Source organism: Athene noctua, chromosome 4 (genome assembly GCF_965140245.1).
Source record: "Athene noctua chromosome 4, bAthNoc1.hap1.1, whole genome shotgun sequence".
Classification (NCBI taxonomy): Eukaryota; Metazoa; Chordata; class Aves; order Strigiformes; family Strigidae; genus Athene; species Athene noctua.
The window spans coordinates 13662033-13689684 of NC_134040.1; the positions used below are offsets into that span (position 1 = coordinate 13662033).

The 27652-nt window shown below is 38.2% G+C and overlaps 1 protein-coding gene across 6 annotated transcripts in view; it reads left to right on the forward strand.

Moving 5' to 3' along the window:
* Positions 1-27652, forward strand: part of PPP2R2C (protein phosphatase 2 regulatory subunit Bgamma) — a 201359-nt gene that overhangs the window by 53425 nt on the left and 120282 nt on the right. For 2 of the 6 annotated variants that reach the window (XM_074904486.1, XM_074904481.1), the window contains exon 1: positions 5395-5972. The exons of 1 other annotated variant lie outside the window; for it this stretch is intronic. Coding sequence is in view for 1 of the 5 variants with exons in the window: in XM_074904481.1 (XP_074760582.1) it covers positions 5903-5972 (70 nt within the window). In the remaining 4 variants the exon portion in view is untranslated. Of the gene's footprint in view, positions 1-5394; positions 5973-27652 lie in introns of those variants that run through there. 3 more of the 6 variants (XM_074904485.1, XM_074904483.1, XM_074904482.1) reach the window with 2 other exon arrangements.

The following is a 27652-nucleotide window of genomic DNA, read 5'->3' on the forward strand; positions in this document are numbered from 1 at the left end:
TTGCTGATGCCCTAACTGGAGAAGTCAGTAAGTAAGTGTTTTACATCTCTGTCTGTAAACTTGATATGCATAAAGGGAGAGAACATCTGGCCCATAAATATTCTCTCTTGGTGAGCAAACTCAATTACAATGAAAAATAACTGTAAAGGTTTAGCTAAATATTTTGCTGTATTTTTTCTGTAGCTGACTAATTGTATGTGTTATCGATTCCATTTCAAGATGAGAAGAGAAACGTTGCACTGTTTCACACTGTTTGCAGATGTTAGGATATGGTTAGAAGCAAAATCTTTTAAAGTGCTTAAAGACCTCTACTGACTTAACAAATGTTAAATTAAGGTAATATTTTAAGATAGTCTCCTTTTGGTGCAGTTTGTGTAACTTCTCAGGATTTTTTTTTAATCATCACAGTGCCTTAAAATCTCCTATTTTTCAAAAAAAATTAATTCAGGTCTGTGCCATTTCAAAATTCAGTTCTGTTTCATTTAAAGCCATTGTGTTTTACTAAATGAAGTGCAGAATGATCTTTATATGAAAATTTTTATTAGACAAAATATTTAAGTATTCAACCACTGTTTCTTTCGATTGCAGTTCAAGCTTGAATCATAGACTACCAGGTTGGTAGGGACCTCAAGGATCGTCTGGACCAACCTTTGCAAAAGCATGGTCTAGACAAGATGGCCCAGCATCGTGTCCAGCTGAATCTTAAATGTGTCCAATTAATTGTTCTAATTTGGATAGCGTGATGAATTTGAAGGTAGTAAAATGGAGACTTGGAGTACCTGATGATGCTCTATTTCAAATATTGAGAGTTTAAAATACTGAAGTCTGTGCTCTAAGTGTCTGACAAAGCTGAATAGAAGCTCTTTGGGAGAATGTGTTTCAAAAAAGAACAAAAACATTCTGCATGAGCAAAACAGGATGACCATGCATTTGGTAGGTATTTATAAATAGGATCACACAGGAACAGTCAGGACCACTTGCCTTCTAACAACTAATTCCCTCCATCTTCCATGCTGCAGAGCTTTCTGGTGTAAATGCAGTAAGCAAACATGATCAACAGTTCAGCCAGATTTGTTCTCACTTTTCTCGGTTCCTTACCACTGTTTGGCTACTCTGTTATCATATCTTTCTTTCTCAATTCCATTTGTATCTTTGCTGGTTTTGATTCATTCCTCAGGGTACTAGCCGCCTCCTGTTTCAATTTACATCTTCTTCCTTTTTTCTGTCTTTACCTTCCCCTTTCTTCAATCCTTCTCCCCAAAACTCTGACGAAGTGAAATACAGGTTTCTTCTGGTCCTCAAATTATTTTCTCTCACTGTCCTATCAGTTTTTTCTCCTCTTGGCACAGATAGGTTTTTTGTTTCCTGTGCTCCTTTTAACTCTTCTATTTTCTTACTGGCACTTGCAGTCTGTATTGGCATCTGTGTCATGCCTGCCCTTGTCTTTTACTCTCCTCATCTGTCTTTTACTCTCTGCTGACATTTTCATTGAACATTACTCTTTAGAATGCATCTTAATATGCATCTTAATGACTTCCATCTTTGGGGATGTCTTCCATCTTTGGGGAGGGGGAAAAAAAAAGTTTTTGATCTGCTAGCCAGTCTTCCTCCTTTTACGTCTAAGCTTGCTCTATTCTTGTTATGCAGTTATTTTTCAACCTCTTGAATCCAGTTTTGTTTGTTGCTGCTCTCCACAAAGTCTCTAATTACCTTCTTTTGAAAAAACGCTCAAAACTGGGACTCCATCCTCATTACTGACTCACTGTTTGCTTAAATATCTCTGCTGATCTGTATGTAGCTTGTCCATTTTATAGTTTGCCTGTAAATTCTTCAGGATAAGGCACTCTTATTTCTGTGTTTGGACAGTATTCAGCTCAATTAGTGGGTTGTTTTATGAGCAGGGCTGTGAACTACTGTGAAAGTACAAGTAACTAATATGTTTTTGATCAAAGGTTCCTTTCCTCCCACCCTCTCTCTGGATATTTGACCAGATCAAATTATGTAGGTTATCAGTGGGATTGATAATAAGTAGCATTTTAAAATGGCATAGCTGGTTACCAGCAAACATTGTCTCACAGATTTGCACTGTGCTACAAATTTAGAGCAGATTTTGTTAATCTTCCTCATGTGAACTGACCTACTTAAATCCATGGACTACTAATATTTGCCACATATTAAGGATTTGGCTCATAATCTTTGGGAAGGCATTTGCATGCACACAGGGAATATTGTCTAGTGTTTTTGTTAAAGGCTTTCTCCTCATTCCGTTCCTCTTTATGAGATATTTTTAACTTAAAAGTGGGAAGAATAAGGTAAGCATGATCTGACTGAGATGTGATGCCTAAGGAAGTTGATCTGTGAACCTAATTCAGATCATGAGAGGAGAAAATTATCTCTGGATGGGAGTTATTGGGAGTTATTATTTTGACTTTACAAAAAAGAGTCCACTTGGCTCCTAGAAAAAGTGAAAACATCCTTAACTGCTTAAATTACACCTAACAATTAAAGGGAGGAGGCTCCAAATGATAAACCATAGAAATCACAAAGTTTCAACTGATTGAGGACAGGTAAGGGGGAGTGATTGGTGAGCTTATGTGGAAGGGCAGGAACATTCTCTCAGGCACTGTAGAAATTGCAGACACCTTGGTCACAGAAATTTAGAGGTATTTACAAAGAAAATGATTCCCAGTGTTTTTTCACAGACTGTCAGTGTGGCTTTTTTGAGACTTTACGCACCATTCACATAATTATTTATTTTCAATAATAAATTTTCTGTATAAGTCTTTTTCTTGGTAAGGAGAGAACACATGTTCATTTTTTGTATGTTTGTAGATACATATTATTCGATGCATTTTTATTCAACTGTGTTGTTTGATTTTTTTTTTGGATCAAATGCCCTTCAAGGTGACATTTATTCCAGTTTCAGCAGTCATCATAGCAATAGGAGGAAATGCTCAGTGTTACCTCCACAGAGGAATCCATACTCTCTAATGCTGCGTTATCTAACTTGTGTGCCTGATGGGAAGCTTAAGCATCCAATATACAAAATGGAGAAAGATGTTTCTGATTCAGATGCTTTTTATTGCCCTCCAGAAGCTACACTGAGTATATAGGGAGCTTAGGTTCCTGACAGAAGCATCTAGGTTATTTTTCTAATTCCAGACAGTTTGACTGTCTCCTGCACAGATGCTGAAGGGAAGTGCCTTCTTGACCCAGACTGGTTTAACCATGGCATTAAATAGTTGAGTATAAACTTGATATTTGTTGTACTCTTTGTCACTGACTTCAGCAGAGTTGGGACTTCATGTCAGTGTGTTTTGCTCACAGACCCTTTTGTCTTTGGAAGAACAAAACCAAGATGATAAAATAATGTGGCAGGGAAGGGCAAAATAAATTAGCTTCATCACATAGATTAGGGTCATTTTATACGAAATAAATAAACAGTATTTGCAAGTCCTTCCTCATTCAGTCAAATTTTGGGTATATTTTCTCATTCATTATATTTACAGGTTCTCACAGGTACTTTCTGAACTGCAGCTAGTGTTGTCATCAAGTTTTTATGCTGTACTTGCTTCCACTAAATAGGAAGAAAATTCAGAATAGACTTCAGGATGGTCTGGCTGCTGGCAGGACTGGATCCTTGTTTTGGGATACAACATTGTACCTAAGACTTCAGCTATGTACCAGGCCATGCATATCCATAAGGAAAATGTTGGCAATCGTGAGGCATCAGGTCCTGGTTGGTTTGGTGTTACTGGTGGTATGCTTACCCTCTGAACTGGGAAAGCAAATTGGTTTTGTGCACAGCCTTGAAAAGTGGATGGTACCAGTGTGTAAGCAGACAGGATATCTTGAAGTTGAAAGTATTTGGTACATGAACAAGCATGGGCAAAGGCAGCAAAGGATAGGCCAGGCCCTGGAGAGCTGCTGGTACCACCACAGTATTGACTGATGGTCTCAATGCAGAAATAACATTTCTAGGATTGTCACCTACAAAAGCTGCATATAAATAAAATGTGTTCTGTACAGGTGAAAATATTTAATAACTTCTTTTACTTCTCCACCTTCTCAAATGTGAAGATTTTATGTTTACTTGTCATGTTGAAGATGTTTCTGTTTTATTTTGCTTTATCAATGAGAAAGGGAAGAAAGTAATTCCATTGCTATTCTTTCTCTCCCAACCTTACTTCATCCTGAAATGAGATGTTTATCCCTGAGCAGATTTTTACATAGTTTTCTACTTTTTCCTAAGTCACATGCCCATTTTATAGTAATAGCAGGGTCCTTGAATTTATCTTTGAGAACAATATGTACTAGCTTTATTAAAAAGAAATTAAAACAAGCAAAAAAAAAATATCTGTGCAAGATTCATGCAGGCTTACACAAAATGCTGTAGTAGTGCTGACAACTGAATTGTAATTTTTGTGTTCAGTTCCAGGGTCTAAACCACAGGACTGTCCTCCTCTGAATTGGTTTTGTGACTGTGTATTCCCTTTCATTCTGCAGTGGTGGTTTTTGGTACAGAGCCATTTGTTTTCTATTCAAATTTCTAAACTTTAGTGGTGCTTATACCTTTTCAGAATATGTGCCTTCTGCAGCAAACAGTTCATGGTTTTGTGAACAGATACTGAAAGCATAAGGAAAGGCTTGTCTGTTCAGTTGAAAGAAATTTGCTGTAATATAAGTCGTTAAACACTTGGATTAAAGAACAAGCTTTATTTCATAATGCAAGTGAGTAATTTTCCTTTTCCACATGTTTTCATATTTCTTAGTATACAGATTTCAACGTTGCTTTTCAAAGGTGTTGAGATAATGTAGTGAACAGAAGTAACAGGTCTAAGAAAACCCCATGACCTGCAAACGTTGCCTTTGTCCATTTTTCCTTTCCTGTCCAGGGAAGCCACAGAGACTGTTTGCTGGCCCTCATTTTTTTTCATACTTTGTAATCTGTCTTTTATCTACAAAACTGGAGGGGGGGGGGGGAGATAAATAACTGTTATTTTATCTTTTTTCTTCCAAATGATTGTCTTGCTTCTAATGATTCCATTTGCATAGGCAGATATTTGGCAATTTCAGTAATATTTATACAGGCTGACATTGAACGACTGTTGCTTTTGCTGCATATGACAGTACTGACTAGCACAAAATTGTGGCTGCACATTAGTGCGCAGTACGTGTCAATGCAAACCCATTTAAGCAGCTTGAAGTTTTTTCTCCCACCACCCCTCCCTTAATTTTGTCATTGCCCATTTTACCAGGAGAAGAGCTAAAATAATTACCTGCAGTCTCATTTTTCACTTTGCTACATGCAGATCTTGTGCGGTTGGGCAGCGAGGGCTGACTGGGAGGGGCCTGCTCTGATGCAGCACAGGCATATGACAGCAGTAGCAGCAACAGCAGTCAGAGCCCTTCTCTGGGCGGGTTTTGCTGCAGTACGCTGATTGCCACTTTACAGCATCCAGCAAGAACCCCAGCAGCAGGCACTTGGAGGAGACTCTGCGTGGGCACTTGTTTAAGGAGTACCTGACTTAACAATTGGGTTATTCTGTAACTGCGGGAGAAGTGCCTGTATTCCCTTCACGCAAGCTCCCTACTGGCTTTCCGCATTCATAATTTAACGGAGCCGTTTCTCCCTTCGTCTTTCTCTCATTACTTATTTTTCTTTCTTTTTATTTTTTCTTTCTTTCTTTTATTTTTTTTTCCGGTCCTTATTCACCCCCCACCCCCACCCCCCCCTCCCCAAATCTGTGCTGCATCACTAGCTCTCATTATGCTGTGCTCAGTAGCCCAGTGTGTTCTCCGCCTCTGCTAGGCAGTGGCAGCATGGATGGTGCTCTTGTGACGACCTCTGCTGATGCTATCAGTCCACTGCGGATAGGCATGCTGAGTAATCCTGCTGTAAATGGGCGAGGACACGGACACACGAAAAATTAACCACAGCTTTCTTCGAGACCACAACTATGTGACTGAAGGTAACATAAATACTGTCCTTATTCTCTTCTTGCATTGCATATTCTGTGCCAGGAATGCACTGTCATGTTTGGAGATGTAGGTAGTTCATTTTTCCTTTTTTTTCCCTTCCTTTTTTTTCAAAACCAGGGAGACTTTCAAGGCGTTTTTCTTGTGATACAGCAACAGAATATGTTTGAATTTGCTAAATCCCAAAGGCATTCTGTCATGCAACAGCAGTATATGAAACTACATGGGCTGAAAAAGGTCTTGCATTGTGCTGAGTTTCTGCTAGTGAGGTGTGCAGCACCTGGCATTGAATGCACAGTAGCTGCAATGTGGAAGATTGGAAGCAGTTGATTACTTAAAAAGAGACGAAAGATTTGAGAGTGCTAAAGTAAGAGAAATAATCTGTAAAGTTAACTGTTTGATGGTGTAATAAAGGTTATGCATCTCATTTTGGTAATTATAGCCTGAGCATTGCAGACATTGCTGAGTTGATTGTTCCCTAGAGAACCGTATACATTTAGAAGGGATATGTAAGCATAATCTTTTGAAATACTGCTGCCTTCTTTCCATCCTCTGTGTATGTGCAAGGTACATGAGAAAAGGAAAGATACCTTCATTTTAAATCATTCAATAGTTGGTAGTTTATTATATAAAAATGAGTTTTCCTGCAGGTGACACACATTAAATGCTCAGAGAATTTACCTTGAAACCATTGAAATGATTGGGTCAGGTACTGATCCATATTTCCTTGCCAGAAAGTTGGTCTAAGAGCAGGCCATTTTAAGATTGATTGATTGAACAGGAGAAATGCATTTGTAGGTGCTTGACTTTGAAAATATATTTTATGTGTGCAGAGTTTTAATAGCACTTTCCAACAGCAGAAACAGTACTTCTGTGAAGGCTTATATAATATGAACATACTTAACATCAGGGTCAAGCAATACTACTTGAGACTCAGTCTCCAGATTCTGTCGTCATTTGATCAATGCTCAGTCACTTAATACTCCCATGCTGCATCCTGAAATGTGATCAGCTGATGCTCTCTTGATTATTGATGATTTGCATTTTTTTAGAATGTAGAAAACAGCAGGATGATTTTGCCATACTGGGAACACAAAGCAGAAGAAAAATTAAAAATGCTGTGTACTGCAACTGTTACCACTGGCTGGTGTAATTGTTTGCTAATCTTGCCTCTAGGACATTCTTTGCATTCTGGTTCATGTTTTGGTGCATTTTTAAATTTGTTTTGAAATTTTGGTTAATGCTTTTTGTCTGAATGATGGTTTATGTTTTGAGATGTAGTGACCTGTAATAACATTTGAAGTAACTTTGTCTTAAATTTATAAATTTGTACCTTATATTCTGCAAAATGCACAGTATAATTACTGCAGTAGTTGCTACATGTTGAGATTCAGATGTATATTTAATGAGCATGTGCAGCTATGCTACAATTTGAACTTTCAAATCTGTCAGTTTTGTAATCTGAGGAAAATAATCCCTTGTGAATTTTGCAAATCAGTATTCTCCTCTTTCATATGTTATGGGTATTTTAAAAATCAGATGGAGTTTTTTAGAAATTTTTGGGACACTGCTGACACACGTGTTAGATTTTCTCATGTTTTATCTTCACTTGATATGTGGATCAGAAGGACTGCATGTTCTTCCATGATAGCACATGGAGTGGCTTGCCTGAAATGGGTCAAAATATACATCAGATATCAGTGTTGGCCTATATTGTATTTCTGCTGTGTTCAGAAGTCATCATGAAATATGCTGGCATCTGATCTTGAGGTAGATGAAGTATGGGAAATCTTCAGAAACAAAGTGTTAGTTCTTCAGCTCTGACTAGTGTAATGTTTCTTGGGAATGCTCAGTTGGTCAGCTGTAATAATTCTTCTCATCTGTTATATCTGACATTGCCACATCTTTTAAAGGATCATGAGGGAATGGATTTATCCAGGGATACCTTCAGCTCAAAAAGGAGAATCACAAATTTTAATTTCTTATTTATATACCTTGTTTAAAATGCATAATGAATACCTAAGTTAAACTGGTGCTTAAAATGTACTTTGTTCTGTTTTTTTCTCTTTTTTTGTTTTTGTTTAAAGATTTGGCTCCATGAAACGATGTTTGATGGTTCTCATCTGTAAAGGCCTGAAGTCCTTTCACAGTCTATGCTTTTGGTCCTATGATATGTTGGTACTGCGTGTGTGATAGTAACATACATAGAGAAATGCAGTTGCAGGCAGTAATGCATTATTTTGTTATATTGGAAAATAATTTATTTGGGGCCAAACCCAAAGTCTTTCTTTTGGGGTCTTTGGCTTCTGTAATCCACTATTTAAAACAAAGAAATACTTTGTATTTTATCCAGTGTATTAGTGTATTGTTGTTTGTGAATAACTACAATTTTATCTTCTGTTTTCAGAGTTTTAAAATCTTGGTAAGGGGTGTCCTCACTGTCCTCTGCTCTCACTGCTCCATGCAGCAGACTGAATTCCTTTACAAAAGGAGGTATTTCTGACCTTTATATGCACCTTTTTCCTCTCTGTTCCCTGAGGAAAGTAAAGCCAACAATAATGAAGAAGGTGTGGGTTAACTATTGTATTGTTTTAGTTCTCTTCCTCTTTTACTTCTTCAGTGATTTAAAAAACAATAATAATCAGGTGACATATGAATTCACAGGGTATAGGAAGACTGTGAGCCAAATCTGATTTATTGTGCTCTCACTAGTGGACCAAGTGTGTTCCAAACGCAACTGCTTGCTTGAGGAAAGTTGAATTTCATCTCTTCGATAGGTCATTGTCTTGTAACATTGGGTTATCTGTGTTAAACATGACTATGGAAACTTGAATTGGTTTTAATCTCAAAAATTCCTTGATTTGATGGCTGATATTTTATTGTTGATGTTATACTGTTTCTGGTGATAGATGTTACAGACACACGTATGAAAATGGTGACTACCTGGACTTGTTTCTCCTGTTACATATGCATATCTGCAGTAAAACTAATGGAGTTAAAACAAGCAGGACCTGAATAATTTTGTCATTGTAAGTTTTAAAAGTATGTTACAGTTGCACAGTGGAAAAAGGCAATTTAATACCAGCAGCAGTATACAGTAAGTTTTTCAATCATCACTTTCAAAAGTGGTTTTTGAAGGAAACTGCTTTAATTGGAGTTGTCTGTGTGGGGAAAACAGAAAAGACCTGATGAAACTTGTCAAGAAAGAGAGGAGAAAGACCTGAGGCCTAGATGATGTGACCTGTGAGGAAGATTGAACTTTTTTGTGTGAAGGTGGTGAAACCCTGGGTTATAGTGCTGGGGGAGCTTGTGCAGTTTCTATCACTGGAGTTTTTAAAAGCAGGTGACATGGATATCTGTAAGAAATGACATGGGGATAGCTGAGCCTCCCATGGGGCAGAGGAATGGTCTAGATGACCTCTGAGATATGTTCAGGCTTGTGATTCATTGCCGAGCTGTGTTTTATCTTTATTGTCTTTTGCACCCCAGCTGTGGGAACCAGCTGTCTGGGAGGTGTTGGGTCAGTAAAATGTATTCTTTCTATACCACCTTTAGAAGAACTGAGAAGAGAGGAGAGGCAGGGTGTAACATAGCAAAGACAACAGGCTAGGCAGGAGAAACGTGAACCTTTGTTACTTATGGCAAAGTCTATTAGGGGAGATAGCAGGAAAATTGTGGAGAGTGAGTTGGGGGAAGGGATAAAGGAGGGAAAAGGCTTGTGTGCTTTTGGAGTCAGAGAATGTCCTTCAGTCTGAGAGTTTGCTGTCTCAGGACCTTGGTATCAGCCATGCAGGATCTGATTCAGAACACTGAATTGCATGGTATGATTGCTATATTCCTGGCAGGGGCAAAAAGTTGTGGGAAACAACAGTGCTGTTTCTTTTATCAACTGCACTGTTAATTCAGTTACTTTGTATTTTACAGATTTAATGATTGAGAGAGAAATAATAAACAGACTTCACTATTCTCATCAAACTGCATTAAAGGATGTGATTCACATCCATAATCCCAAATTTACCCGGAGAAATGCTTCTCTGGTGGCAAAGGCATTCTGCAGATTATATGCAGACATGTCTAGTGCATTGATTTATCCCTGCCTTTCTATGGATTATCCCTGATTTGGGAAGAAATTAAAAGTTGCTTATATTCTCAGTTCTAGAGAGAGACAGCTTCCTCCCTTGGTCTAGGCTGCAAAATCAAGCGAAGCCAGTGAAGTTGCACAGGTGCAGTGGGGCGGAGGCTAACCTTCACTATCTAGTCATTTATATGGCCGAATGGTGCAGATTGGTTCCATATGGCTTAACTTCTATTAAAAAGTTAATCATGTTAATGGTGTATTAACCTCCTTAAATATGATATTTGAAGAATAATGAGAATTACCAGTGTAGTGTAAAACATATTGAATCATAACCATGTGAAACATTTATTATAGAGGATGAAAAAAGACATTTTTTTTTCCCTAACAATTTTAAAGGAAAATCCTCTGCAGATAATGAAAACAGATTTTGGGGACTTTTTTCCCCTTAACTAAAGAAATGAGTATATTTTTTCTTCTTTAATCAAAGTTAAGGAAAATTATCCATTTTTATCTTCCGAGAAGAAAATTATTTATGAACTTGTCTTTCATAAACATCTCAAATTATATTTGAGATAAGAGCTGGCTACCTGAGATTATTGGATGAATATAGAAAACAGGTACTTCTCTACTGGCTCAGGCTCACTATCAATCTAGTCTGTTCTGAGAGTGGCTTGTAAAAAGCCTAAGAAAAGTGCAAGAGGTAACTCTTAATCACTTAACCTTCAGCAGTTCAGGATTTATGTTGTAAATATCAATGAATTTTTTTTTTTTTTTTTTTACAAAACTCATTTAGAAACAGCTATAGACTGACCCTAGAAATTAGTGCTCATTCTTTTTCTAGTCACTTGTGTTGTTTAGTTTTTTTCCTCAAGTCAAGTATGAACAGATTAAAGCATAACTTTGCCCCTTGTTAAACAGGATATAGTTATGTCTTTTAGTGCATGGATTTGGTTTTTTCATTCACAGTGCTATTCAGATGAATGTTGTGGGTAGCCTTGAAGATTTGGATTAGTAAGGTTTATTCCGTCCAAGTGATGTTGCTGACTTTGTAATCTTTATTCATGCAGCTTAGTTGGGAGAAGCCGTGGAGGCAGGGCTAGAGCACAGCTGTCACACTGGCTTGCACTGAAGCCCAAACTGCTCACGCAGTCAAACCTTCAGCTGGGTGTGTGGTTCAGCATGCAGGAAAATCAAACACTGAAGCTTGGATCTGCATAGCACTGACGTTTAAGGCAATGTCCACTATGGGCAACTTGGGGCAAGAATTCATTCAGGCAAACCTGAAGAAAGCAATATGGATTTAACCAAAGTGAATTTCACTGTCAGCAACACCTGTGACTATACAGCACCAGCTACATGTTAAACATACTCCATAGATATAATTTTCATGCTACATCTATGAGGCATTCATAGTATCATCATCTCTATTTTACTTGCCAAATCTCCTTTCTGATGAAATCATGATCAGGAGTAGGATTAGGACAGTTGACCCTAGATTGGGATTTAGGAATTTCTTAATTTACTGTTCCCAGAGAGCAAGGACATATTAGTGTTAACTTGTTACTGCCTGCTCAAAAGATCTGCCTCTTCAAGGAAAGGATTAGTTTAAGGGCTGGCTGTTAGATCCTCTGAAGAAAGCACTTCAAGCCACTCTGAGCTGCTGAACATGCTTAAAAGGCATTGAGTTAACTTGGTTTGGCTTTCCCTTTAATGTCATGTCTCCACATGACAATTATTGACCAGTGTCACATGTACCCTGTAATATTTTGCCCTATGTGTCTAAACTGGGTTGCAATCTTCCCTGTTTGCAAGGGCACAGATCTCTGATGCTGGACTGATGGTTTCGGTGGGTTGCCCTCAGGGACTGATGGCAACCTTGGCTCTGTTTGCATGCATGTGTAATCAACAGATGATCTCCCACTCAGTAACAAAATAATAACTATATATAGTTTGTGTATAGTGTTAGAGCTCCTGGTGAAGTGAATAAGATGTATTTACAAAAGAAAAGAACCATCTAGAATATCAGCTACAGGATAAACGAGGCAGACTGCTTCCATGACAGTGAGTTTGCAGAGCTGCAAAAGAACCAGGTTGTACTAATCTGGGGCTTTTCACAGCTGCCAGCAGTGTCTGAGTGGCACAAAAAACCCAGTTAGTTTCAGCAATGTAGCCTATATGCAGTTTATTCATATGTATATTATGATACATAGACAAATATGGACTAGAAACATTCTAAATGTAAATGTTTATAGTATATTTAACTGTATGTAATAGATTTAGCTGCATACAAACCTTATAAATGGAAGTTCAGGAGATCAGTGGTACAGTGTATGTGTAAAATAAAATGCAGGCTTAAAATGGGATCTATGCAAGCTTTCTCTGTACCTGGTTTCTTTCTAATTGAAACTGACAATTCAAAAGCATTGAATAATGTAAAACTAAACAACACTGCAGGTAGAGTCAGTGTCATTGTTCACTGCAGGAGCAGTTTATTTCATGTACGCATCATTATGGAAAGAAAACTGTACTTTGCAATGTTATTTTGTTTTCTATGTAGACCCCAGACATTTCAGTATTGTATCATATATTTAAATGCTGAGTTTAGAGAATAATAGATGTGGTTCTTACATCAGTTTAAAATGTGAAACACGATACAATAATACTGAATATTTTATAATAGAAAAAGAACTGAGTATCTTTTATTACAGCCATAAAAAGGTAATCAATCATTACTGCTTATGTTGTGTTACTACATCCCTACTAGCTTCTGGATCTTTGAGACTTTCTTTCCACACTTTATTTCATCCACTGTGGTAACATGTTGTATAGAGGAGTATGTGCTAAGAGAAGGCAAGGTATTTGCTGGCTAGTATCAGTGTAGTTGTTTTGGCCAGGGAAAGGATGGTAGAGTAGGCAATTATCTCAGAAAATTACAAGAAATTATGATGGGGATTTTTGTTTTTTAAACAAGAAAGGGTTTTGAATGCACTTCTAGCCATATTGGGGCGCTTCCTCGATCAACTGTTTCTGTAGTTCTTAGGTTAACGCTAAGCTTGTCTTCAGTAATGACTGTGGTCTGTATTACTGGTTCCTAGTGAAAATTACCCAATTCCTTACTAAGACCAAAACCCCCACCTAGCAAAGCAGTCTTTTGTATAGTGATACAGTTCCTTTTCTCAGGAATGTTTCCTTGCTGAAAAACTATTGTACCTGTTATTTTAATTGCCTAAATGCAATCAAGAGCAAACTGTATATTGCTAGTGCAAATACAAGTAGTAAAAATGTACGTGAAGAGACTCAATTCCTAATAAAATCTTTCAGCACAACATGTCATGCAGTTAAGTGACTTTTGTGAATTATTAATATGAGAGAGGTTTGAGATCTGTGTTGTTAAATATAGTAGTGCTTTTTCTTTCATATTTACGGATTCATCTGTTTAAAAAAAGAAAAAGATGGAAGCATCTGTGTGTAATATAAAGACATTTGTATGTGTTTTACTTAGGAACAGAGTACAGAAGAAAGTGAAGGACTGAGAGTTGGTTTATTATCCTTTAGTTCCAGTTCAGCTCAAGTCTGAATAGAACTTAATTAATTGTCACCTTAATTCTTTCTGTTTGTAGTGCTTTTGTTGTTCATGTGACCCAGGCATTGCAAGTAGTTGATGTCTGTGCAAAATAACACCATTTGCATAAATTCTGAGGTTAATACTGCCCTGTGATAGCACTTTACATTGAAGACAGCCATAGCATGCTCTGCCTGTTGGATCAGTTTCTAGTAAAAAATAAATATCATCAGAGTTCAATGAAAAACAAATGATTGCTTATTTCCCTCTGTTTTTAATGGATCCATATTATTTCTCCTTTATCTAAGATGTTAAATAAGTATTTAAAATCGAATAAAAATAGTTTTCCAACAGTCAGCTGGTCACTGATTTTCAATAATTAATTTCTAAACTTCCATCCAGTCAGTGCAACCTCACATTCTATTAATTTTGAGAGGTTTAAATTTATGACAGAACTTGTCACAAGGTCTTTAATAAATCTTTTCAGAGTTTTCAAATGAATAGCTGTAAATCAGGCTCTGTCTGTCATTATTTCATAAATAATTTCTGATAGAATGTCTTTATTTCTACATTGTGATATGATAAAAGTTCGACTAATAAATTCAGCAATAATAATTAGTAAAATTAAAAAAATATGCACAATGGACTGGTAAGCACAGACAAATTGGCTGACAAGGTAGCACACAAGACTTGTCATGCTACAATGTTAGTTCTGACACCCTGCTTGATTTGATATATTTTATTTCTGCATGCAGATTTGTGATATCGGAATAACCAGTACAAGATGAATTCAGATGTGTATTCTGTAGTCTTTTTTTTTGAATGGAAGATTTAGGTCAAGTATATTCTCTTTAATCAGCAGTGAAACTCAAAGCAGAATTCACATATGCAGTCTCTTTGAAATAGGTAGCTGTGAATTACTACATGTCTTAAATTCCTGAAACACCTGATGCTAAGATTCAAGTAATGGTCATATGCATGGTAGTGCTTCTCATTGCTCAGGTGCAATGTGAGTTTGATTTTGTGTGTGTTGTATGTGCTCATGCTCCAGTATATGTTACACTCACAGAAGTCTTGTGGATGACTGCTAGTAAAAGTTTTCTGGCGCGTCTTGTATTCTTTCTAGCTGCTCTGCTTGAAATGGGAATCTAGAAGTATCAGAATGACTATGTAGAAGTTTCTGCATTGGGAGACAGGACAGTAGGAGCTTGTATGTAGGGCACTGTATGTCTGTCAAGTCCCATATGATTCATAGACTATTTTGGTCTATGTATGTCAGTGTTTGCTGATCGAGGAAGTGAGACTTGGTCTGTGACTGGAGCAAAACTTTCCTTATACTGTGATGTGAGAAGCAGTGTCCTTGCATTTCTGATTTTTCCCCGTGGTGTTGATGAGCTGCAGTTTTCTGGAAAATGGATTACTTGAACATGGATTTTATTTTCCAGGGTTAGGTATGTACTTAACTGCTAAATTCAATGTTTCTGTGCTTCCACTTGCATTTCAGGAAAATGGGTTATATAGAGTAGAGGCCTTTTGTGACGCTATGTAAATGTTACAAAAGTGCTGGATTAAAACCAAGTAAATTGCATCTGTTAGCAGTAATCATCTTGCAAATCAACCAATTACATTAAAATTTGAAGATTTGCTAGCTGCAGGAATTTATACTATGTCCAATTGAAGGTTTTTAGTTGCTTAAACTTAGAATTGTCCTCCAGTAATTACTGCAGAATGTGGTTTGTTGCATTAATCTTTCCCAGTTTTTTGGTTAGGTTGAAATACTGAGAATGTTTCTTTTACTTTTTCATACCTTCAAATTCATTTCAAGATATCTTAAATTTGGGGTTGGTTTGAAACTGCTTGTGGATGTGGTTATTGACAGCAAGTAGTCCATCCTCCAGAGGTTGATGTAGCCTGGGCTGCCCATCCTTCCTTCTCCACTGCTTTTGGAGCCTGGCTCATACAGGGGGAGTACCAGCAGGGAGGAGACCAGAGGAGAGGCACTGGTTAGCCCACCAACCTAAGTGTCCAGCTTCAGAAAACGTCAGCAAACTTGGCCTGTTTTTAAATTTGACCCTTGCTAGCAGAGAGGGAAATACCACACCTGCCTGATCCTGAGAGCCCAGGTTGCTGTGAGCAGTGCTGATGTCCGCAGGTGCATGGTTGCCATCTGTCATCAGGGTGCTATTGCTGCTCCATGCAAGCTATTAAATGTGCACCAGTTCGGTCAGTGTTGTAAAAGACTTACAAAGTAGTGATGCTTACTGGAATGCTTCTTCAAAACCATCTTTTTATAGGGCTTTTGTAATATTTATGCACATTAGAAGGGGGAAATATGAGCTATAAGTATACTGGAAAAATGTTTGAATTATCCTGGATGTCCCTTGGAAATTGGTAGTAATAGTATTAATGTTAAATCTGAAAGCAGAAAGCTTTGATGCTTCTGCACTATAAATAATTACTAACAAAGATGATTGCCAATGTGGAGATTTGTTTGCAGAGGGATTCATTTCTGATTGTTAAGTGTAAGTATATTTAGATAGAAAACGATTTTTGTTCCTGAAAGCCAAGAAGTTGGTGTAAATTGGAGGAATTAGTGAGTTGGACTCCACAGAGCAAACATCAGCCTGGTTATTACAGATGAGACTTGATATATGCAGTTATATTGAGGTTAGCACAGGAAGCTATTCCTTTATTTTACATTTTAATGACTGAATTCAATTGTTATGGCTGGCATCTTACTGTTAGCAACTGAATTTGCACAGTTTTCTTTTAAAAATACCCCATTTGGCAGAGTTTCCTTTCCTGAAATGTTGCAAGTATTTGTAAGCTCTTAATGTCCTTCTTGCTAAGTCACCTCTGATCCAGAAATCTCTGTTCATAAATTTGTTTGTGCATATGAGCATATACATTCATGCATCTTCATTGTCCAAGACACTAATGCATCCAGTAACTTCAAACAATTTCTAAAATTTAAGACTAACTAGAAAATCTTATCTGAATTTTGCCAAGATTTAAAATATAAATTTTTATGTTAAAAATGCTTTTAAATTTAGAGCTAGCACTAAGAATTTTGACTGGCTTTCAGTCTGATTTCTCTAATGTTTCGTGTGTTGGCTACCATTTCTAAAATGTTGTTTCATTCTGCAGACACATGTAGAGTAACTTACGAGAGCATACTAGTTCTGTAGTTTTATATGCTTTGAAAGATCTGTATCATAGGTTAATGGGATCAGTATGTGGATTAACAAGTTCTTAACTGAGGATGCCTAAAATGTATAGAATCATTGAATAGTTTGGTTTGGAAGGGACCTTTAAACATCATCTTGTCCAACCCTGCCCTGCAATGAGCAGGGACATCTTCAACTAGATCAGGTTGCTCAGAGCCCCATCCAACCTGACCTTGAATGTTTCCAGGGGTGGGGCATCTACCACCTCTCTGGGCAACCCATTCCATTGTTTCACCCACCCTCATTGTAAAAAATGTCTTCCTTATTCTAGTCTATATCTACCCTCTTTCAGTTTAAAAACATTACCTCTCGTGCTATTGCAACAGGCCTCGCTAAAAAGTCTGTCCCTATCTTTCTTCCAAGCCCTTTTTAAGTATTGAAAGGATGCAGTAAGGTCTCCTCAGAGCCTTCTCTTCTCTAGGCTGAACGACCTCAACTCTCTCAGCCTGTCCACATAAGGGAGATGCTCCGTCTCCCTGATCATTGTGGCCCTTCTCTGGACCCAGTCGAGCAGGTCCATGTCTGTCTTATGCTGGGGACCCCAGAACTGAACACAGCACTGCAGGTGGGGTCTCACGAGAGTGAAGTAGGAGAGAATCACCTCCTTGTTGCACTGGCCACACTTCTGATGCAGCTCAGGACACCGTTGGTTTTCCGGGCTGTGAGCACACATTGCTGGCTCATACTCAGTTTTCCATCCAACACCCTCAAGTCCTTTCTGCAAGGCTGCTCTCAGTCCACTCATCCCTCAGCCTGTATTTGTGCCTGGGATTTCCCTGACCCATGTGCAGGACCTTGCACTTGACCTTGTTGAATTTCATGAGGTTTACACAGACCCACCTCTCCAGCCTGTCGAGGTCCCTCTGAATCAGTATCTCTTCCCTTCAGTGTGTCAACTGCACCACTCAGCTTGGTGGTATTATTGTGATAGAGCATGTCTATCACAATAGAATCCAAATAATTGAACTTGAGAGGAAAAAAAGGAACTTACCAGAGTCTGCTTTCAAAACTGAATAACGCAAGTGTTCCTGTTCTTTGCCTTTTGCAGTTTTTCAGTGCAGTCCATAAATTGTGACTCCAGAATTTGAGGGTTTATTGTATAAGTGAAACTCTCAGGAGTTTGCAAGGCAAGATACATTCATTAAATAATGCAAATACCTGCATCCGAAACAAATAAAAGATATCTAGATGAGATTTGACTACATGTGACAACAAGATATGCCTAAACATTTTAACTAGGGCCTGCTGGGTGGAACCTACTGCTAGAAGAGTTGCAACACAGTTCTAGCAAATTTGAGCACAGTGTTTCACCTAAAAATAGTAACTTCACTAGTTTGCTCATCCTGGACAAAGAATTTGGGGACGTCTTGTTCTTTAGCTTGTAAGTGGTGGTTCTTATGAGTTTATGTAAAGAGTCATTGTTTTTTTCTGTTCCCTGTTCTGTGGCCCACTGAGAAACTTTCTGCTGGAGCACAGGAAGATTTTCCTACAAGTATTTTCATTTTATTTATCAAAAACTTATTTTATTACTATATTATTACTATATTGTTGGAAGCATGAATAGAGTTTATTGACAGAGTGCAATATTAGCATGTAGGGCAGAAACCAGAGATGGAGCAAAGCACCTGTTCGTCGTAATAGCTCTTAAAAGCACTAACTCAACAGTTCCCTGAAGCTTTTATCCAGTTCAGAATCTCCAGAGCTCCTCTTTTCATCTCTGGGGCTACCCAGATCTTATCCATGGATGGTCCATTTTTTCTTTTCAAGATAGCCTCTTTAAAAACTCTCTGCTTTTGATGTTTTGTTTCTGTAAGATAACTGCTTTGGGTCCAGCGTGTTCCTGCAATTCTGTGAGTGAGACTCAGTGAAGACATGTTATCACCTCTCCCTCTGTATGTTCTTTTTCTGTATAAAAAGAGAGGAGAAGAAAATTATTCTGAAAGTTTTGTTAGCTTATGTTTCAGAGAAGAGAGACTTTCTGCACGGCAGAAGTTAATATTAAAACAGAAATGCTTTAGAAGTTCATTAAATACGTGGATAAGCATGCAGATTCTGTTTGTGCTCCGTTTGCTGCTCCTTTTCCTGCTTGCAGTGTATCATGGTGGCGAGTACACCAGTATCCCAACGCACCCCTGAATTGCTGCTGCTACCAGCCCTTTGTGTGACAGCATTGGAAACATAACAATCACATTTTTTACACTTAATACTACTTCTGAAGATTAATTCTTTAATGAAGTTACAAAAAAGCAGGGTTAAATAACAAGCTCTGTGCTGCCATGGTTCGTCTATTAGCAGCAACCAAGCCTGCTAGGGCCTTCAGCTAATTTAAAGCTATCTAAATCTGCATATACCCTACATCATCTTCCCAGATTTCTTTCTTCTGTCGCTGTTTGTAGTTGAGGTGAATTTCATCATACCAGTGTTTTAGAAAAGTCTCAGTTTACTGTCATAAATACTCATGCCTATATCATATATTTACCACAATAAATGTGAAATACAACATGAGTCATAGTTTCTCTGTGTTTATTACGTTTTAACTCACAGATAGCTGGTGTTTTCCAGAATCTGAACCTCAGATCCAGTAATACACTATACTTGAAGAGAAAGAAGGATATACTGATAAGTTCTTATAGTTCAAAATCTGGGCTGAATCTAAAATACATCTGTTCTTCTAGATGTCTGACATGTGGTCAAGACTGGAAATTACACAAGGGAGTGTGGATATTTTGGGACTAAAAATTTGACAAGAATAATTTATATTTTCCCCCAGTTTACACAGCCTTCTACCTAGGCAACAGATACTTTCTTAAATCTAATGGTCTGTCTTGAAGTCCTGTTTCATGTGCTTCTGGTATGTGTCTTCATGATGCTGAAGTTCCTTTGATCGCCTTTTGGCCGCTTTCCAGACCATCTTTTAATTCCTTTTGTGAAATTTCCATACCAACTTTAATTTCTGCCAGAAGGCAACTGTTCCAGCTTTGTTTAAGCGGGGCGCCAAAGCTTTAAATTCCCAACGTGTTTTTCCCTGGAAGTAATACTCCCTGCTTGGACTTCAGAGCAGTCAGGAATATGTAGATAAAAGCTGTACTGGGGAGAGAAATAAGGAGATGGAAATATAGTCATTCTTTCCTTAACTACAATTGTTTTCTTTCCATTTACTGCTTGACTTGATTGTAGTGATACTACTTGGCTTTTACTGACAGTACTTGCTACTCTTCAAGCTCCAGAAAGCTTTATTGAAACAACAGGAAATTCAGCCAAAACCATAACTCCTTTGGCACTCTTTGCCAAGTTTTTTCTGCTCTCTGTACTTATATCCATTGAATCTTGTGAGTGCAAGACCTGGGATTGTCACTTAGTACCATTCTTTTACTGTCATTATAGGACGCAGATGTAACTCAAAATCATCTTGGAGTTGGAGCGATTGATTAATCTGTAGATGACCTTCTGTTGCAAGTGGAGGGTCTTTTTGAAATGTCGAGAGTCCCTAATTCTACACCATCCTACTGAAAAGGAATTTCTGACTTTGGAAGGAGGCCTGGCGGGCTTCCTGGATAAGGTCCTAGTTAAATAGGTTCCTATCGACCGACTTGTTTGAAGAATGGAGTCGGGATTTTACCATGCTGTGATAAGGGAAAAACTAGTTGTATTTCCTTGTTTAAGTTTACCCCTCTACTATAGAACTGGAAGTGACTGGAAATAGTGTTGTATGAAAGTGCTGGAAATAAAGCTGTATGAAGATTTTTATTTTTGTTTAATTCATTTTTTTTTTTCCTACACTGGTAGGTTTTGAAAAACTGAAATGCACTACTTATTTTTATTAGGACACTCAGATCTGCATTTCTGTCAAACAGTAACAATTTCTTCTTTAAAATCCTGACAGGTTGTTACAGCCTTTATGTAATTGTGATTTAGTATCCAATGAAGTCTATTAAGAACCTGCGACTAGCGACGGTGGGATTGGGTCAGAGTGCATGGCATTGCGCAGCTGTACTCTATTTACATATTCTAAATTTATAAAAATATATGTCTGTATGTACAAACCACATCTTTTGTTTGTGCTTTGAGAGTCCTGATTTTAATATCTACATCTATTTTTTCTAATTACTTTGTGCAGTAACCTTAGCTAATTTTGTCTTCAGCACTACATTATATACATTGTGGATATGTGGTATATAATCCCTGATACTGTCTCTAAATTGCAGAGACATGGATTTGATGGATGGACCACCTGGTGGATAAGGAGTTGGCTGGATGGTCACACCCAGAGAGTTGCAGTCAATGGCTCAGTGTCCAAGTGGAGAGCAGTGATGAGTGGCGCTCCTCAGGGGTCGGTATTAGAACCAGTGCTGTTTAACATCTTTGTTAACAACATGGACAGTGGGATTGAGTGCACCCTCAGCAAGTTTGCCAGTGACACCAGGCTGAGTGGTGGAGTTGACACACTGAAGGGCAGGGATGTGCCATCCAGAGGGACTTTGACAGGCTGGAGAGGTGGGACCGGGCAAACCTCATGAAATTCAACAAGGCCAAGTGCAAGGTCCTGCACATGGGTCAGGGCAATCCCAAACACAAATACAGGCTGGGCACTGAGTGGATTGAGAGCAGCCCCAAGGAGAAGGACTTGGGGGTGTGTTAGTGGATGAAAATCTGAGTATGAGCCAGCAATGTGTGCTCACAGCCCAGAAAGCCAATGGTATCCTGCGCTGCACCAAGAGAAGTGTGGCCAGCGGGTTGAGGAGGGTATTCTCCCCCTCTACTCTGCTCTCATGAGACCCCACCTACAGTGCTGTGTCCAGCTCTGAGGGCACCAACATAAGGAGGACACGGACCTGTTGGAGCGAGTCCAGAGGAGGCCACGAAGATGATCAGGGGGCTGGAGCACCTCCCCTGTGAGGACAGGCTGAGAGAGTTGGGGTTGGTCAGCCTGGAGAAGAGAAGGCTCTGCGACTTTAGAGTGGCCTTCCAGTACTTAAAAGGGGGCTACAGGAAAGATGGGGAGGGACTCCTGAGCAGGGAGTGTAGGAATAGGACAAGGGGTAACACCTTTAAAATGAAGAGGGTGAATTTAGATTAGATATGAGGAAGAAATTCTTTACTGTAAGGATGGTGAGACAGTGGAACAGGTCGCCCAGAGAAGCTGTGCCTGCCCCCTCCCTGGCAGTGTTCAAGGCCAGGTTGGACGGGGCTTTGAGCAACCTGGGCTAGTGGAAGGTGTCCCTGCCCATGGCAGGGGAGCTGGAACTAGGTGATCTTGAAGGTCCCTTCCAACCCAAACCATTCTGTGATACTAGAAGAGGGGTTTTTTTGAGAGTTTATCTGACTTAGTGCAAGGATGGATAAAGTAATTGCTTACCAAAAACTTTTCTGGGAATCTCAGTATGATGAATCTTCAGAGATTCAATACCATTACTGGTTTTGTTCTTTAGGACAATAATAGGTAAATGTGGAAATTTGGCCTATCTTCACTGTATTCAGAAACCTTAGGTTCTACAAAGTTTAGATTTTTTTTCTACATACTGTCAGGAAATGTGAGTACATTCTCCAGTTTCACAAGTGAAAAATCCTGGGATCTGAAATTATGTGGATTTGTTAAAAGTGTTAGGTTTTTTAGGGGTTACTGCATTCCTCTTCACTAGCAAACTCTGTTTAGCCTATCAAAAATTTATTCTTTAACCAAAAGAACAGATTACCCATAGTTACTATTACCATTTAGAATGATCATTTTCTTCCATTGCATAATAGATTAGGAAATCTATTTGGTAATTTTCATGCATAATATAATTTGTTGAATTTAAGGTACTGTTAAAATTATCCTGTTGAATGCTGTGACCTTAATACTGTCTTTCCAAGTTTCCTTAGGAGCTTAATGCATTCAAATTTATAATAACCTGGGTACAAAGCCATTTCTTTTTCTTTGACCTTTTCACCTGCTCCTATATTATTTACCCTTGGTGCGTATTGTGTTCTTTTAAATACTCTTACGTCTTTCCTTGAAGCAGAGCTGCTGTCCACATTTTCTCTTTGGCGTAATGTTGTTTCAGGCTACCTTTTAACTTTCTGAAATACAAAGTAATTGTAGGTTTTAATTGTATGTCTTTTTCTTCTTTTCAAAAATATACTGACTGGACACGTTATCAGTTTTTTATTTAAAGGGTTGATAAGTGTGTTTAAGTTCTATTAATTTATGTTGCAATAGAATTCAAATTAATGCTAACCAGAAGATCTTTCAATGGATGAGTAGCATGAAAGGTATAATTAGATTTCTCTGAAAAAAATTACAGGATATTTCATGAATGGCAGTAACACAGTTTCAGCCCTTAAATAAATTGCTTTGTTACAGATATTTTTTAGGGTTATCTCCACTAAAACTTTAAAAAAATGTACCAGTCTTAACAAAACAGTAATTCTTCCCCTGGATCTGCCCCTTTGGGTACTTTTGGGTTTGTGCTTATTTATTAGATTCATATTGTCCCCCTAAATTATGCTTTTAAGCTTCTAGAAAGTTCGTATTATGGTAGTATCATAATGACACAGTGGTTTTTTGAGCTAGGTAAACACTTAAGCTGATGAGGAATCTTTCTGTAGTTGTTGATTATGGTTAAGAGCATTCCAGAGTTCTTTGATTGAGGCATTACATCAGAGATTAACCTACTATCAAGTAATAGACTATGGCTGAAGAATTAGCATAGTTGCATTGCTGGAAAGAACAATTGCGTGTCAAATGTGGAATTAGTGACTTCAATTAATCGGTCTTAAAAATTACAGTTAACTTGATCGTAACCTGATTGAGCCACTTGTGGGAGTGTATCGATTCCTTGTGATCAAATCTAGTAAGTTGTAGCAAAGAGATGAGTTGCCTTTTCTAGCTCCGAGTCTCTGAAGCACACTTCTTGGTGCAGATGTTGTGTCGTGCTTGCTTTGGGGTGTTAGTGACAAAGAATAGGGCACAGTGATACAGCTCTTGGGAATGGCATTTGTTTGCTTAACTGTGTTTCTGTAGAATCTTACATTGTATTGGGCACTTAGAGCTTGTTAGTTCATCTCTCTGAAAATATCATGGCAGACAAGCAAGGAGTGGAGGGATTTTGTTCTACAGAATAACAAAGTGTTTGATGTCTCATAAGCTTTTTTATTTATAGATTCTAAATTAATTATTATAATCATAATATATTTATTATAATAAATATATATTATAATTATTATAATATTAATTATTATAGATTATAAAATATAACATTTTATAGAAGTATAGATATAGATATGGTGTATGTGAGACAGGGCCTCTGCAAGTCTGTAGTCCAGTGTCCCACTGGAAGCATCATCTTGCCAGAACTATAGATCAAGTCAGCTGTGGATTTGCATAGCTGATTCTTGAAAACCTCCAAGGATGGAGATGCCAATACCTCTTTGGGTAACCTTTCCAGTTCTGCACTACCCTCCTAGAGAAAAAGCCTTTTGTAAGTAGCCGGTCTGAACCTCCCAACTGCCACTCAGTTGCTTTTGACTTTCTGACTTCATAGACCACTACCAAGAAGTGCTTGGCTCCACTGTCTCTGTAATCCTTGTAAAGTAGTTGTAATCTGCTATTAAATTGCCTTTAGCTTTCTTTTCATCAGGTCAAAGAAGCTCAGCTCCTTCAGTCTCTGCAGATGCCCTAAACACCTGACCAACTTCATAAGTGCGTAGGACTTTGCTGGATTTTGTCCAATTTCTCTACTTCAGCTGGGCACATTAGAAGCTGCACACAGTGTTTGAAGTGTGGTCTCACCAGTGATGAGCAGAGAGTGATTTCCCATTCTGTTGGCCACATTCTTCCTGTTGTTAGCCCAGCATGTGGTTTGCTGATGTGAGCCCACTGTTGGCTCATATTCAGCCTAGCATCCAGGATGACCCCAGGTTCTTTCCAGACAGGCTGCTGTGTTGTCAGTTGTTTTCAGCCAGGATACATGGAACCCTTATGCCCCAAGTGAAGAATTTTTCACTTCTCCTCATTGAACCTTCTGAAATTTCTCAAGATCCATGTAGATTCTCAAAGATGGCTTTTTTGTTGTTGTTGATTTACAGCCATTTCTTGTCTTCACTTAGTTTGTAACTGAGAGGTGAAGCACTGAGTTTGTATTGTTGGTTACATCACTGTGGGTGTTTTTAGATTGGCAGTGTCTTGCAGTCCACAGTGCACACTGAATATACACTAAGCTTGGATGGCACCAAAATGAATTTTCTGTATGTTTTTTCATGAATCAGTGTAAGTTTTTGGCTACCTTCAGCTGACAAGATTGTTTGAAATATACCAGAGAGCCTTAGACATTTCTGCTTCAAAGACTCGTTGCTTCTTTTCTTAGTGAGAGAGATGGCATTTTTATCTAATACCTCAAATAGCAACACTGGGAATTGCATTTAGTGTGCAGTGGACTTGAAAGAAATCAATATTCTTTTTAGCTTGTATAAAAAAAAAAAATCATAGGTTCTTAGCAAAGCCATAGCATATAGTATATTGAAACTGTCATTATTCCTTTTTCTGTGGAGACTATCCATTAAAGTTCAGGTACTAGCAACATCATTTCTGAATGCTGGAATGTAAGTATGGGCTCCCTACCAGTGATGACTAACATGATTTAGCCGTAGGTACAAATTGTCAGGCTTATTTTTCTTCACCAGTTACATGTTAGTTGGGGAGATCCAGGTGGGACTACAATCCACTGTGGTACTTTCCTCTCACATGTGCAGGGAACACTAAAGGTTATGTTCAAGCATGACCTGAATGTTGTCCCTGGGTGAAGAATAGAGATAAATAATCCACTGCTGCAGCCACAGATGCATGGATTCATTCATCTAAAGGTTCACACAGTGAACTTCTCACCATTTCTTTTTTCAGTCATGGAGACTTGAAAGGTAGGTTTTCTTCATTGCTCAAAGGGAAGATGAACTGTAGAGACCCCAGTGATTTACATAGGACTCAGGAAAATTTCTGGTGGATCTGAGAACTAAGTCCAGGAGCTTATATACAGTCCTTATGTAAACAATAGATTGTAGTCAATATTTAAAAAAGGAGGAAGAGGGGATGTTCTAGCTTGAATATGGTGGCAGGATGTGAGTTTGTCTTAAAAATAGCATGTGATGTCTGTCATGGAAGAGCTTTATGTTTGAATTGGACTAATCTCTGGAACATAAGTATTTCTCATGTGGCAAAATGGTTTTCTTTTTTTTTATTCCATGATCTCCTATACCAGACAGTGAAAGTGATCCTATCTTTTAGAAATATTCTGCATGTTTAAAGTGCCTCTTGAAGTGCTTGGGATACATAGGCCAGCACAGACTGTAGGGGAGATTGAAGAACAATAGTTAACTTGTGGGGAGAAAATCAGGAGTATATAAGCAAAGGAAAGGCTCTTTGCAACATTTAATGCACAAGGTGCTTGTTTTTGAATGCTGAAGAGTTGTTTTTGAAATGTAGGTCACCCTCAGAGTGTGAAATGCTTGGCATTTGATGTTTTTTAGATTACTAAAGCAAACAAAAATCTGCACGGTGACTGTTTCAGCTCTTGCTTTCAGTTGTAGCTTCCCCCCCCCCCCCCCCCCCCCCCCAGTTTTAGCTTTTACCAGTTTGCATTTGAGGGAGGGTAAACACATTACCCTCAGTTGTGTTTCCACTAATGCCAGTCCTTACAAGGATTATTAGAAACTATCCTCAAAGGTTTCAAAGCATTTGAGTTCTTTTCTCTGTCTGGAGAGAAAAGTATCAGTGATATCTATGCATTGTTACTGTAATACCTAGATTATCATGGTCTTTTAGAGTAGCTTTTTGGTGACTCTGGGAGGTGTTTAGGCAGCGTGTAAAACCTAAGTCATCAGGGTTCTATTGATGATTTTGGTTCTTGCTGATACTCCTAGTGTTTGTCACATAAAAGGAGCAGACTTGCTAAAAATCCCTTAGTGCTTAGAATAATCACTGTCTTAGCGAACAGAACATCTGTCCGTAGTGCTCAGGACAGAATTAATCGTTGTCCTATTTCTTTGAGCCAAGTTGCTGAATCTTATTTTATATTTAAATACTGGGTTTACTAAATATGGTATTATAGGTGTGACCAATTGTTGTTATTTATCTTGGAGATACCTCATCCAAATATCTTTTTGTCTGTTTATAATCATAACTCATGGACAGCCATAATCACAATCCAAGGTAGTAGATACTCAGAGAGACAAACTGCTTTGTTTTTTTGAAGTGGTTAGTATGTTGGAAACTGGGAACTTTGTGAAGAGAAAAGCAGTATACAGTGGCAAATAAAAACATAAAAATTAAAACAACGCCCCGTCTGGCATCTTAGTTCAGGAAGTGAGTGATGTGTAAGTCTGTTTTGCCCAAATAAGAAGTGAACAATTTTATTTACCCTTACATTTACTCTTTAGCATACACCTAGTTGAAAGATTGAGCTTAAGTAATTGGTACAATAAAAGGTGAGTTTGGTTTGTTTTGGTTTGTGTTTTTTTCCCCCTAATAGGATTCCTCTGCCATATTTTTATAATCATCATTTTCTTGGCTTGCTTTCCATGCTTTTCAGCAGTTCTGAATTATATATAAACCTCACATATACAGGCTTTGTCTTGTCTCTCAATTCACTTGCAAGATTAACATTGCTGTTGACCAAAGTTAAGCAAATGCAATGAAGGCTGATATGTTTCCAATTAATTATTGGAAATTGTTCCTGCCTGTCAACATCAGTATTCAGTGCATACTTCTACCAGAATAAAGTGGGCTTCCAGTCCTGTGTCTAAACTTGACATTTCTTCCAACAAAAAACCATC